The sequence below is a fragment of the Petromyzon marinus genome, chromosome 23 (genome assembly GCF_048934315.1).
Source record: "Petromyzon marinus isolate PM22_M1 ecotype Great Lakes invasive population chromosome 23, UKy_Petmar_22M1.pri1.0, whole genome shotgun sequence".
NCBI lineage: Eukaryota > Metazoa > Chordata > Hyperoartia > Petromyzontiformes > Petromyzontidae > Petromyzon > Petromyzon marinus.
This window is the reverse complement of record NC_133689.1, coordinates 29,847,728-29,860,689: the sequence shown is the minus strand read 5'-3', so window position 1 is coordinate 29,860,689 and position 12,962 is coordinate 29,847,728. Positions and strand designations below refer to the sequence as shown.

Sequence of the window (12,962 nt, the reverse complement as noted above, 5' to 3'; positions counted from 1 at the left end):
CAACACGTGTAAAAGATCGATTGAAATGAATTGGAAGGAGATAATATTTAAACTACCCCTACAGGTGGCAGTGCTACAGTATTGCATTTCAACCAATACTAAGAATTATATAATGTTAGTGCTCCTGTTAAATCAGGCTGCGCTCCTGACCTGAAGGATGGTTTGAGGATACAGCCTTCCAACATATCTGGTATAGATCATACTACTTCATGTAAAACTACAGTACAGCACTGATAGCAATACAGTCCATTACATGTTGTATTAAGGGTTGTTCATGCGTTAGAAGTAGACAGTAATTGAAATTACGCCTGCAGGTGGCAGAGAACCACGCCACGCTGGTGCGCTACACGGCGCTGCTGCAGAACCTAACGGTGCGCGTGGAGCGAATGGAGCAGGGCCATGACTGCTACACAGAGCTGGACTATAAGCTGCTGCGGGTGGAGATCAGGAAGATGGAGCAGCTGGTACAGCAGCTGAAGCTGGACGTCTCCAGCGCCACGCACGATCATCTCCACCCCTGGTTCAGTCACGATTGTCTCAAAGGCACGCAATTGTTTCCATCAGGGGTGCTGCAATGCCCACGGTTCCTTTTGGGCAGATATGCAGACTCAGCTTTTGCAGCTGAAGGTGGCACGTAAAAAGGGGAGTACCTTGGATCACTGGAATGCGGAGGCAGCAGTTCTTGCAGTCGCTGGACTGTGTTGGATGGCTTCTCATAGAGAGCTGAATTGAACTTCACGAGCAAATTTGTGAGGAAAATGTTAAAGCCACTGCTTCAGAATTTTCATAAATTTTGTGAAATCTGTACACAGTATCTGAACATGGAAAAGCTGTACTGTACTTTCTACTGCATGTACAAAATGGTGTTAAAGCTCGTGAAAAAATACACATACTGACAAAAAATTACAGCCCTTTATCATTGCACTCTGGTCATGGCGGAGCATTTGGGGGGGGGTTGGGTGGCACTTCATGTAAAATTAGGGATTTCGATCGGATCATTGGGGTTTATCTATATATAAAAAGGAAATTTGTAAATGTGTCTGTTCAAAATGTTTAGCATACTTCCTGACATGCAACTTGAAATGTGCCATGTGGGTACTTTCCAGACTGTACACAATGCAAAAATTAGAAAAATAGACTTTTGTTTTTTTTGGGGGGGAGGGGGGGGGGCGTAATAATGGATATATTTTGCACGGCAAGTGAGCTGTGACTTCACATCTGTGATGTCACCCGCGCATGCGGAAGCGTCACGCAGTGTGCCTGTTTTTAATTGTATCACTTAAAGAACCAGGCTCCAGTCTACATTATAGACTGCCAGTACACTCACCCAGCTTAATAACCAGGCTCCAGTCTACATTATAGATTGCCAGTACACTCACTCCGATGAAGAACCAGGCTACAATCTACATTAGTGTTTTAATTATTATTTATTTTTAATTTTTTATTCACTTTATTATTTTTCTATCTACGTGACTTTACCAAAAGAACCAAGGAATAGTATGAACTATTCACATATTTTGAAAAAAAAGTGAATATCACTTTTACTGTATGATGATATACAAGAAACTGGTAGGTTATAAAAACCAAATAAGAATTGAAAGTAAAATACTTTGTTAGAGCTGCCTGAGGTTGTAATTTTAAGCATTTTTTTCCTCCGAATGAAGTGAAACACTTAATTATTGATTTCCAAATGTAATGACGCCATATTATTTATGAAAAAAATTCAGAGAAAGAACATAACACCGATTACTAGTCATTGTTGTAAATGTTCAGTGCAGTAACTCATAACATAACTTGCTTCCTCTGGTTTTCCCCTCCACATTTAGAAACATGCATTTAGAATATTTGGCTGCTATAAATGTCCACGTGATAAGCCACTTCGTTGAGCTAACATTTGTAGCCAGGTCGCTTACGAAAACGAGCTGTACAGCTCAGTGGGCCTAACCTGGTAAAATAAAAAAGGTTGCATTCTCAGGCACGTTCTTTGGCTGCTGTTCCATCATCCGCCTTGTCCAAATGCCATCATCTCTTCAAGAAATTATTCTCCTCGTGCGTTTATGACTAAAATAAAACAAATTAGGTTACCCTGTGTGTATGTATCACACGCTCGTCTTATAGACACACACAAAGACAAAAGACCCCCGCTTTAGCCTTAACATATTTTTTGTAAAATATATGGTTCAAAGAAGGCCGTATCGGGCATAGGCGGGTGTTGTCTGACCATACTTCACCAGTGCGTGCCGGTAACGCTGGGAGAGCGGGAGGTAGCGGGGCTTGACCAGGACCGGTTCAGATATCAGTCGCCTCTGATGTTCGCCGTGGTCGGGAACCGAACTCGGCTTGGATTTGAAGCGCCGTGTGCCAACCACTGTGCCACCGCTCCATCCCCACTGTACAGCACCGTACTCAACAACAACAAAAGCTTCAAAATACAATTCTGCAATAACGTATCATGCAGATAAATAACTCGTGCGTACAAAGTATGTGTGGGTGACGATCGTCCAGTAAATCAATGATCGCTCACGGAATAATTCTTCAAACAGTCGTGAAGATTAAAGCTGCAGGCATTGGCCACGCGGCACACAACACATGAGCCTCATAAACACCAATCTTGAGACTCGGTGAAGATTTGCTCAGTAAATAATTGACATTATTATGTCATTGTTATTATAGGACCAAACTTAGTACACGTAATGCTCTCGTGTGCGTGTTCGTGTAGCGGTTAGCGCGTTGCGTTGCTGTGAACCTGGCGACCCGGGTTCGATTCCCGCTCACGGCCAACACCGGTGACGATTTTATCTGAACCGGTCCTGGGCCTCCCCTAGGTCCACTCAGCCTCAAATGAGTACCTGGTGCGGTGTGTAAACATCGCCACTGGGGAGACAAAGACGGTCGGGCGTGGTGCTGGCCACCCACCCCCTCGTGTACCGTTCCGGCCTTCATAGGTGCTCGCTAACAGCACTTGCCCCTACAGTCTGTTAAGGCTACACGGGAGATATTTGTCTTTGTTGTGTCTATAAATGATGAGTAGCGATGGTAGTCTGTACTCGAGAGAGATGTTTGTACTGTACACGTGTCTGGAGCGTTATACACGAGGGGGTGGGTGGCCAGAAGCACGCCCGGCCGCCTTTGTCTCCCTTGTGGCGATGTTTACGCACGGCACTCGGCACTCATTTGAGGCTGAGTCGACTTAGAGGAGGGCGTAGAAGCGGACCGGTGTTGGCCCCGAGTGGGAATCGAACTCGGCTCGCCGGGTTTATAGCGCAGACACATCAACACACAGACATCAACACACAGACATCAACACACAGACACATCAACACACAAACACATCAACACACAGACACATCAACACACAGACACATCAACACAGACACATCAACACAGACACATCAACACACAGACACATCAACACAAACACATCAACACAAACACACCAACACACAGACACATCAACACACAAACACATCAACACACAGACACATCAACACACAAACACAGACACATCAACACACTGACACATCAACACACAAACACATCAACACACAAACACATCAACACAAACACATCAACACACAGACACATCAACACACAGACACATCAACACAGACACATCAACACACACATCAACACACAAGGCACATCAACACACAGACACATCAACACACAAACACATCAACACACAACCACACACCCCTCACCCTCCCCTATAAAATATCCCAATTACTTAAATACTTCAACTAACTTTACTTTATTAAAACACGTCACGCGAGTCTAAGTCCAATCGTGTGTTCTGATTATTTTTAATTTATAAGTCAAATGGCTGTGCGCCTCGAGGCGCCGACATCAACAGCCGCTCTGGTCAATGGCCATCAAAATCAACAGCCGCGCAAACGAACCAGATCACATTTGATACACTTACAGAACGCCATCGCACGGCGTTTATATGACATGCTACGTAACGATGTTGTCGTGGATTGTAACGCGTTCACCATTGTTGTTGTTGTTGTTTTTGTTGTGGTTCTCGTGAAGGGCGCGGTTCTCGCGAGATCTCGTGACGGGCGCGGCTCTCGCGAGATCTCGGTAACCCGGAAGGGGCGGGGTCTCAGAGACGGCAGGGCGGAAGCACGCATCAGACGGCGGAGGGAGGCGGAGAAGTTGGCTGTGACAGTGGCGCGGAACACGAAGACGGCCAAGCAACGCGAATCACAGCCCAGCAGTGCCGTGGAGTCCACGACGGCGACAACAGCTATGGCGAACGAAGCCGACATCCTCTCGCTCTGCGTGGCCATGGCGAACATGACTTTCCAAGGTGCGCGTCACTATCGCACAACACAGCAGCAATAACACACAACACAAACCTATAACATACAAAACACACATCAGCATTAATGTACAACATACAGCACTGTCGCACATGTATTATAATGTAAGTTCACAAATTAATATTCTCCACTGACTCAGATTTTAGTCCCCCCACCACCGTGTCCACAGAGCATGAAGTGTGCATGGAGACCCAGGCTACAGCCAGGAGTCCTCATAGAGGCCCCAGACCCCACATGTTTGAGGAGTTGTCTGGGTTCCCCGCACGTGGTGGAAAGAGAGGCGAATATGCACACCATATGGGCACCTGGAAAACAAGGAATGGTGCAGGATGGACACGAGGTGATGGCGGAGGCTCTTGTAGTAGCGGAGGACGAGATGCTAGAGATGGCCGAATCCCCCGCTCCCATCGTATGAGTGGACGTGGAAATGTGGACAAGGGGGATAGGTCGGGTTCCTGCCAGCGCCGGTAAGTTTAACTGAGCGCACACCGTGCATGTGTGTGCAGAGGGGACGCGGTGATTAGGCCACTGCACTATGTACCTGGGGACCTTAGTTTGATTTCCAGCCATGGCTACATCAGTGGAGATTGATATATGAACCGGTCCCCGGGCCTGCCCAAAGTCGATTTGTACCTGCTGCATTGTGAAAACTTTAGCAGCAATGGGGCAGTGAAGGCGGCCGGGTGCGGCTGACCAAACCACCCACCCCTTTACATGCCATTTAGGCCTTAATAGGCGCTCACTGACATCACTTGCTCTTACAACCTAGGTAGGCTACAAGAGGGTTATTTACTCTATATGATCCGGAAGGCCACCACAATACTCTTTTCCCATAGCGGTGAATGAGGCTCTCACCTCAATCCTCGGAGCCCACATCTGATTCTCCATGGTGCGCACGCCCTGGTTTTCATACAGCATCTAGAGATGTGTTCGAGTTAGACGCTATATACATCCATCAGTGTTTAGCTATTGCGTTATTTTTAGAGTCGGGGCATAATTTCAGCTGGGTCTGTCTGGGTCAGTAACATTTTGACTAATAACCTCAACCCGGCGCACCACATCCAGTATACATCTTGCTCTGCCTGTGGCTATTAGTCACGTTCCTATTATAGTCGACTAGCGACCTAGAATATAATGCAAACCTCGAGTAGAGCCTGGACACTGCCTCTGTCTGGGCAAAGCGCAGGTTTTTCTCATGTGCCTAATTCTTGCCCTCATCGCTGATGTTCTGTGCTGTTGTGTTTTGTTTGTGGTGCACCTGCGTTGCCACCACCAGCGGACCCTATACGATGTCCATCTGCAAGGCGCAGCGGCAGCAGCTGCTGATGGCCAAGCGGCGCATCTTCAAAGCCGATTCTGTGGTGCCAAGCCAATTGTGCTGGTTCGAGATCTCGGTAAATGTACTGGGGGGTGTGCAAACGTGGAGATGGAGTATCCTAGGTATCAGGTTTTGAGAAAGAAATGCCAATTATAAAAGGTTAACAGTTGCACCAAAATAATTATAGAATATAGAGACTTGTCATTTTGGTGACCCAGGTCACTCTCGGAAATGTATGCATTTAAACTTATTTCACACCATACATAGCCAACCATGCTGACCGGAGGTGCGGGAGGACAACTAAACACAACAAGTAGTTATAGGGAAATGAGTTGTCAATTTATATTTAAGAGTGCATAGCTCCAGTAGCTTCCTGATATTGGAAGAGCGTTCCAGAAGGCCGCAGAAGTGCATTTGAATGCGCTCGATGCAGTGACTATCTTTTTTCGATGAGTGGCCAAAAGCCACTACGAGGATGACTGGAGCTCATGTGATGGTTTATGCTCCTTGACAAAAAGTGAACACATCCTGGTCTCTTGAATTCTCAACTGGTTAAACAAACTAAACTTTGACGTTGTAAAGTATCTAGTTTAAATCGACATGCAACATTGATATATAAGAATAGATGTTAGCCTTTCTGGCAATAAAAATAGTGTTAAGATGTTATAACACCATTTTGAAACCTTTTGCAAGGAATCATGTCTGCATTAACCATATATGCTCGTGGTGAACATGCAAACAAAAAAACATGCTCTGGTAGTATATGCATTGTCTTTTAAACTGATTGGTCCACACCATAGACAGCTTTCTTTAGAGCCATGCCCTCTTAAACTTGTGATGCTATGACACTTTTCCTATATGGACGCAACCATATATTTATACCTGGTTCAGTTTGTTAACATCACCAATGGGGAGACAAACACAGCTTGGTGTGGTGCTCACCACATCACCGTCTGGTGTACCTTTCCGGCCTTAATTAGTGTTCACGAAGAGCACTCGCTGCCCCCAATACTCTGTAAGCCTAAACAGGGAGTATTTTCTGTGGTTGGTTGAGCAAACCCACTGCACTCTGGTCCCGGCTCCAGTAATCACCCTGCTGTTAGAGTGGGTATCTGAGCTTGGTCAATTTGACCTAAAATAAACGTACAGGGCCATTACGTAGACAATGTTAGCAGTGACAAAGACAGCCAGGTCTGTGTGTTACTATGCCCACTGCTGTGCCAAGTCAACTCAGCGCGGCTCAGGCAGCGACAGGTTGTTTTTCTACTGCAAAAGCCGTGTCACTGAGTGACACGCAATGCGTGTAGATGACATGGTGATGCTGTGTCCTCACATTGTGCTTAAAATTGGTGCACCCCAACAGACCCTGTCATAGCAGCCAGTTTATGCTAATGGGGGATGCGACATGTGCGTGTTCTTTTTACAGAAATGTTTGAGCCAAAAATATGACCCTACCAACAAAGCTCTGGACTTGAAGGCGGTCAGAATTAATGAAGGTAATTGAAACAAACATTTGTGTTTTTTTAAGTTTACTTTGCACTCCTGCACATTGACAACTTGTCACAACTCAGCTTTATTATTTGAGCCGAGAATCGTTCATACTGTTTCTTTAGTCTCATTTGTTCTAGTTTATTCATCCTGTTAGCCTAAAGATATCATTGTCATGTCATTTTAACTAATATTTAATTAATTCATCCTTATACGCATCACTCACTGTATGCATCGCGAGGGTAGGAGTTGAGTTGAACGCAACGCGTAATGAATGCACGATCACCCTCCCCCACTCCCCAGAGCTGGAGGCACGTGGTGTCGACCTGGTTTTGAACCGGAAGGACCACATGGATGGTCTGAACAAGATCATCCGAGAGAATATTCCAATGGTACGGCCTTCTCCTCTCCCCACGTGTTTTAATGCTTTGCACCTAAGGTATAGTGTTGCTGCGTTAGCTCTCTTGGTCCATTCGTCTGTAGGGCATTATTACTCTTAAAACACATTCCTGCAGAGGGAGCTGGTAGGAACGTTGCTTGCCTCGAATGATGGCTCAACGAATTGGCGGCTTATAATTTAGAGATTGTGAGCATCCGCATACTCCAAACGCATGTTGTTGATTCTCCACGTGGAGGGAAAAATGTCGTGAAGATGGCCGGACGTGGTTGGTGGCCACCCACCCCCTCGTGTGTGCCGTGGCCGCCTTCCCCACCCCGCCCCTCCCTCCCCACCCAGCCCCTCCCCACCCTCCCCTCTCCACCCAGCCCCACCCCTCCCATTTTTGGATGGACGACAGACGGACACAATAATCCCTTGTGGGCTGGGTGGAACCAGGAGGTTCCTACCAGTACAAAATACGTACCAAACTGCAGTATAATGTGGCATTGGTATTAGCGACTAGATTAATTAGTGCTGGATTAGAGGCGCGTCGCCACACGTGGATGTTGGTGCGTGCTTCATGGTTGCGTAGCCCCCATTTTACCTCGCGGTCATCGCCGACCATCGACTTGAGATAAAACCAAAACGAGGCACGGCACGACATTTACATTGCTGCTATTGCTGCTAAACCGTAGGTGGTGGCACTGCACTGCGCTACGAACCTAGCGGCCCAAGTGTCTATTCCCGCTCACGGCCAAAATCAGTGACAATTATTCTGAACCGGTCCTGGGCTTCCACTAGGTCGACTCAGCCTCAAATGAGTACCTAGTGCGGTGAGTAAACATCGCCACTGGGGAGACAAAGGCGGTCGGCGTGGTGCTGGCCACCCACCCCCTCGTGTGCCATCCTGGCCTTCATAGGTTCTCGCTAACAGCACTTGCTCCTAGTCTGTTAAGGCTATACTGGGGATCTTTGTCTTTTGCCTCCCTTAGAGGGGAGCGGTAGTGCAGTTGTTCGCACGCTGCGCTATGAATCGAGCGACCAGAGTTCGATTTCCGCTCACGGCCAACACCAGTGACGATTATCTGAACCGGTCCTGGGCCTCCTCTCGGTCGACTTAGCCTCAAATGAGTACCTAGTGCAGTGTGTAAACATCACCACTAGGGAGACAGAGGCGGTCGGCGTGGTGCTGACCACCCTTGTGTACCGTGCTGGCTTTCATAGGTGCTCGCTCACAGCACTTTCTGCAAAAGACTGTTAAGGCTATAAGAGGGACCTTTTTCTTTTCTGTGCCTCCCTTGCTTTCCACTCCCACAGATCACATCCCTGAATCTAACGTGCAATGACCTGCACCGGTTGGATGACCTGGCAAAACTTGCCCAGCACACTCCATCTCTCAAGAAGCTGAACCTCTCCAAAAACAATGTGGGTGTGAGCGCCGTTCAATAAATCGCGACGTGACGCTCGCATGCCTGGTGCACCTCTGGTGCGAGCGTCGCGTTGGTTCAGATTCCTCGCCACAGCGAGTCGACCGTTCGTTACGCGATTCAATCCAAGTATCGATATACCTACTATTATATCTTATATCGTCTCCTTTTGTTTTGGTACTTGTTCATTTCCGATTCGCTTGATATTATTTTAAGCATGTATTGGGTATCAGATATGCCTTTAATTAGTGGAAACGTAATTAATTATTTAAATGCAATGAATACACAAATGTGAAACGTACTATTGCAGTTTAGTACATCAACATGTATCACCTATGGGTGGTACCTGTTGATGTACTTTGTACAGTAGGCCCGCAACTCCGCATCAATACGTCAATTAACTTCAGTCATTGCACTCACAACGCATGCACCAAATGGTGTGTCGGAACCAGTTCTTTATTATTCATGCAAATTATATGCACGTTAAATTAGGCTAATGACACATAAGAGACAGACAAGGCAGACAACTAATTATATGGACAAAACATATTGGGCTGCATGAACAAGATAGGCAACAAGACAGTGCAGACAAGAGAGTACAGTGAGACATACGATGAGACGGTCAGTACAAATGGGACACAGTACATACTGGACAGGACAGACCACACAAACAAAATACAATTAATACAAACAAAAGACGAAACATAGCATGGACTCTTGAATTTGACCATTATGCTGAAATGGGCTAATTAATCAATTAAGTTGAGAGCTGATACATTCACTTAGAATATGTGATTGCAGTATTTGGCCTCCTTTGTTAACCCTTTTCAACGAATATTAAAGGAATTTCTGCATTGACTCTGCCCATTCGTAATGGAGGGCAATGTAACGTTCATAAAATGTGATCCAATATAAACGAAATGTTTGTATAATGTGTTGTTACTATCAAGGACACCCAACTGAATACCGCACACCAATGATGAAAGGGTTAACCAAAAGAGATGCAAACTATAGCACAAGGGACTGTTTACAAATATGCATACACATTTTGCCGTGACAGCTGCGCGTCAGCTTTTGCACGCTAAGGCAAATGCATTCTGCAAAGCGTTACAATCCATGCGTGGGCATGGATTGTAATGCATAACTTGTGGTAAGTTGCCCAGAAGCATGGCCCTTATGCCCCTAATTGTATGGAAATATCTCCCCTGCCATGCAGCTCAAAGATGTGAGGGAACTTTACCCACTGAAGGCCTTCAATTTGAAAGAGCTATGGCTGAACGGGAATCCGCTGTGCGACTCCTTCCACGACCCAAATGCCTACATGAGGTACCGCTCCTTCGTCATGAACGCGACATTGCCCGCTTACCCATTCGCCTGTCCGTCCACGCAGCTCCCCACTCACCCAGGCACTCACTCGTCCTCATGCTTATCCACCCACTCATCTACATGGTTTATCTTTGTGGTTGCCTGTTCAACCAATGGCTCGCCCGCACGCCTACTCCCCCACCCTCCAGCTTCACCCATGCACTCAACACCCCGCTCGCTCATGCGTTCATCCACCCGGTCACTCACACACACTCCCTTGGCCTTGTGTCCCATCTCTAACTGCATGTGTGTGTGTCAACAGCTTCGTGCGAAACCACTTTCCACAGCTCGTGATCCTGGTGAGTGACCCTCCACAGATGCCGGCCCTCAAGCTATCCCCACTCTCTGTGATATTTGTGTCTCCGTGCATTCCAGTTTCCCCACACATGCAAAAGTGCTTGTGATCAGAGGATTTTGCCAAATGCACCAAGTAAAACACTTCTGAAGAAGGTCATCATTTCCTGCCTTGGTCAAACTACTGCTGGATGAATACCTCCCCTAAGCCATTGAAATTTCTCATGATTGCGAAATTGTAATAACCCACCTAGCACCTGCCCATGAACAACTGTTAGATGGGTTCCATCTCATTGCTGCATTCTTGATCATCAGCCATTAACCCTTATAAAGACGTGTCCTGCCCGAGCCCACTTAAGTTTCTTAATTGTTTGTATAAGAGTTCACTTAAGAAAAGGTTACGTGCAGTTTACAGATGACACAGAGGAACATGAGCAGCTGTTGAATGTCATCTGTTTTTTGTTTTTGTCCTGCTGGCGGTTATCAACATCATCACTTATTGCTTCAATCATCTATCTCTAACACCATCTTTGACTATCTTCGTCACACATCTACCATCGTTACCACAATCATCACTATCATCATCATTGCCACAAACACCACCACTATTGCCGTCATCTTCATCCTGACCGCCAACATCATAATGTAATTCCATCATCACCATGATCCCTTTCACCATAACTACTACTTCCACAACAATCATTACCATCTTTACCATTATCTTCATCACCACGACTACTGTTTCCATAATCATGCTCACCACTATAATCAATCACAATCATTATCGCCATGATCTATACCACTTTTTACAACCACTACCTTCACCATTGTCACCATCAGGATGGGCAGATGCTTTCGCAGCTGCGAAGTTCTACGCCTGTGGTGCCCTCCACGCCTGCGGTGGTGCACAGAATTGCGGTACGCTTCGCTGCAACAATGAGAAATATTTATTCTCCCAACTTTTCGAGGGCCATGCGGCTCTTTGGCCACAACCCTGGCATTACTCCTACCACTTCCCATCCTCCATTTTGTCCACAGCCAGATGAAAGGAACAATATTTATTTTAAAATAATTATTATTAGAGGTTTAACGTATGCTTGAAATGGCTTAAGCATATACCAAGCTCTAATCAATCACTTGTTTACATATCCACCATTTTATTTTACAAAACATTGGCAAATACTTAAACTTAATCAGCAGCAGCTTAACAGTTGCACCTCTTGTGCACTGACTTTGTGACATTATGACTGTTTCCGAAGTCGGCCAACATCAAAGCGTGCAGCTCCCATAGGAAAGCGAGCAAAGCGGCACAATGTAAGGGGTTTACATGACCCACTTGGAGTGGCGTCGCCCATTCAGGCTGCCATGGGATCCAGGCCAGGCCTAGTTATCTGGTTGGCAAACTGGGTAGTCATGTTGACGTCTCTCCTGTGTGCGTGCGCGCCCACTCTCGGGTGGCTGCAGGAGAACAGCTGGCAGTTCCAGCAGTGTGTGAACACCCTCATGGAACTGAACGTGAGTGCCGTCCCATCCGCACCGTTTATGGACACGACTGATAGCAAACGGTCGGGCGCATTCGCGTTTGACGAGCATCACTAACGATACCGCCCATCTCCCCTTCTATTCCACCCCTCTCTCTCCCCCCTTCCCTCATCACTGTCGCCGTCCGCCTCGGATCTCCGAAAACCGCGGTCGCCTACCTTCATCGTTCCTTTTCGTCCGACTACCGGACGGATTCCACGGGAGGCGTTCGTACAGTGAGCAGGCGTCCGCCGCAGATTGCTGGCGATCTCGGCACACATTCTCCTACCAACCCTTTCCTCCACAACCCTTATACATTGCAATTTATTTGTTTTTACCCCATTTGGGGGGAGAGGAAAAAAATAAAAAAATAACTATATTTGAAACTGTGTCCTCAAACTCACGACACACTAACACCTTGTACCCTGGTTGTTATTTCCCCCCACCTATAACCATGACATCACAAGACGCTGGCATGACGCAATGGTTGGTACACAATCCAGAAGTCGCTAGTTTGATCTGTTATCGTGGTAATCAATGGAAACGTTTCTTAAATCCATCCGGCTTATGTCCACACAACCGATATGCTTGAGTGGATAAACAATTGGAAGAACGCAAACATCCCAAAGAAGCGCCTCATTGTGGATCAAACCATCAGGAAGCTCACTGGCCCCTCACCACCGCAAGCAGTGGGACTCCATACATCAGATCCAACCTGGCCATGGCAGGAGAAATTTCCTCCACAAATTGAAAAAAAAAAGTGTCACCAAAATGCCACTGCAGGGCACCGCAACAGTGGAACACGTGCACACACCAGGAAGCTCTCTTGACCTGGTGAAGACCTC

At 46.7% G+C, this 12,962-nt stretch overlaps 1 protein-coding gene across 3 annotated transcripts; it reads left to right on the top strand.

The window, feature by feature from the left end:
* The first annotated feature begins 3,724 nt into the window (after nt 1-3,724).
* On the top strand, nt 3,725-12,496 carry LOC142925733 (uncharacterized). Of its 3 annotated transcripts, XM_076069156.1 has the most exons (11): nt 4,116-4,312; nt 4,465-4,792; nt 5,602-5,719; nt 7,070-7,139; nt 7,435-7,523; nt 8,828-8,935; nt 10,154-10,263; nt 10,565-10,601; nt 11,437-11,514; nt 12,061-12,111; nt 12,355-12,496. In XM_076069156.1, the coding sequence occupies exons 1-11, from the start codon at nt 4,252-4,254 to the stop codon at nt 12,355-12,357; spliced, it is 1,053 nt and encodes a 350-aa protein (XP_075925271.1). In that variant the 5' UTR covers nt 4,116-4,251; the 3' UTR covers nt 12,358-12,496. The 3 variants fall into 3 exon arrangements, with proteins under 3 accessions (XP_075925270.1, XP_075925269.1, XP_075925271.1); XM_076069155.1 differs by lacking the exons at nt 12,061-12,111; nt 12,355-12,496 and having other exon boundaries at nt 3,725-4,312; nt 4,495-4,792; nt 11,437-12,033; XM_076069154.1 differs by lacking the exons at nt 12,061-12,111; nt 12,355-12,496 and having other exon boundaries at nt 3,725-4,312; nt 11,437-12,033.
* The last annotated feature ends 466 nt before the right edge of the window (nt 12,497-12,962 follow it).

Excerpts from the sequence above, each read along its gene's own strand:
- LOC142925733 (XM_076069154.1), top strand. The coding sequence starts at position 3,820 with ATGGCTGTGCGCCTCGAGGCGCCGACATCAACAGCCGCTCTGGTCAAT. Across the intron at positions 8,936-10,153 it reads TGAACCTCTCCAAAAACAAT|CTCAAAGATGTGAGGGAACT; the intron begins GTGGGTGTGAGC and ends CCTGCCATGCAG. Across the intron at positions 10,264-10,564 it reads GACCCAAATGCCTACATGAG|CTTCGTGCGAAACCACTTTC; the intron begins GTACCGCTCCTT and ends GTGTGTCAACAG.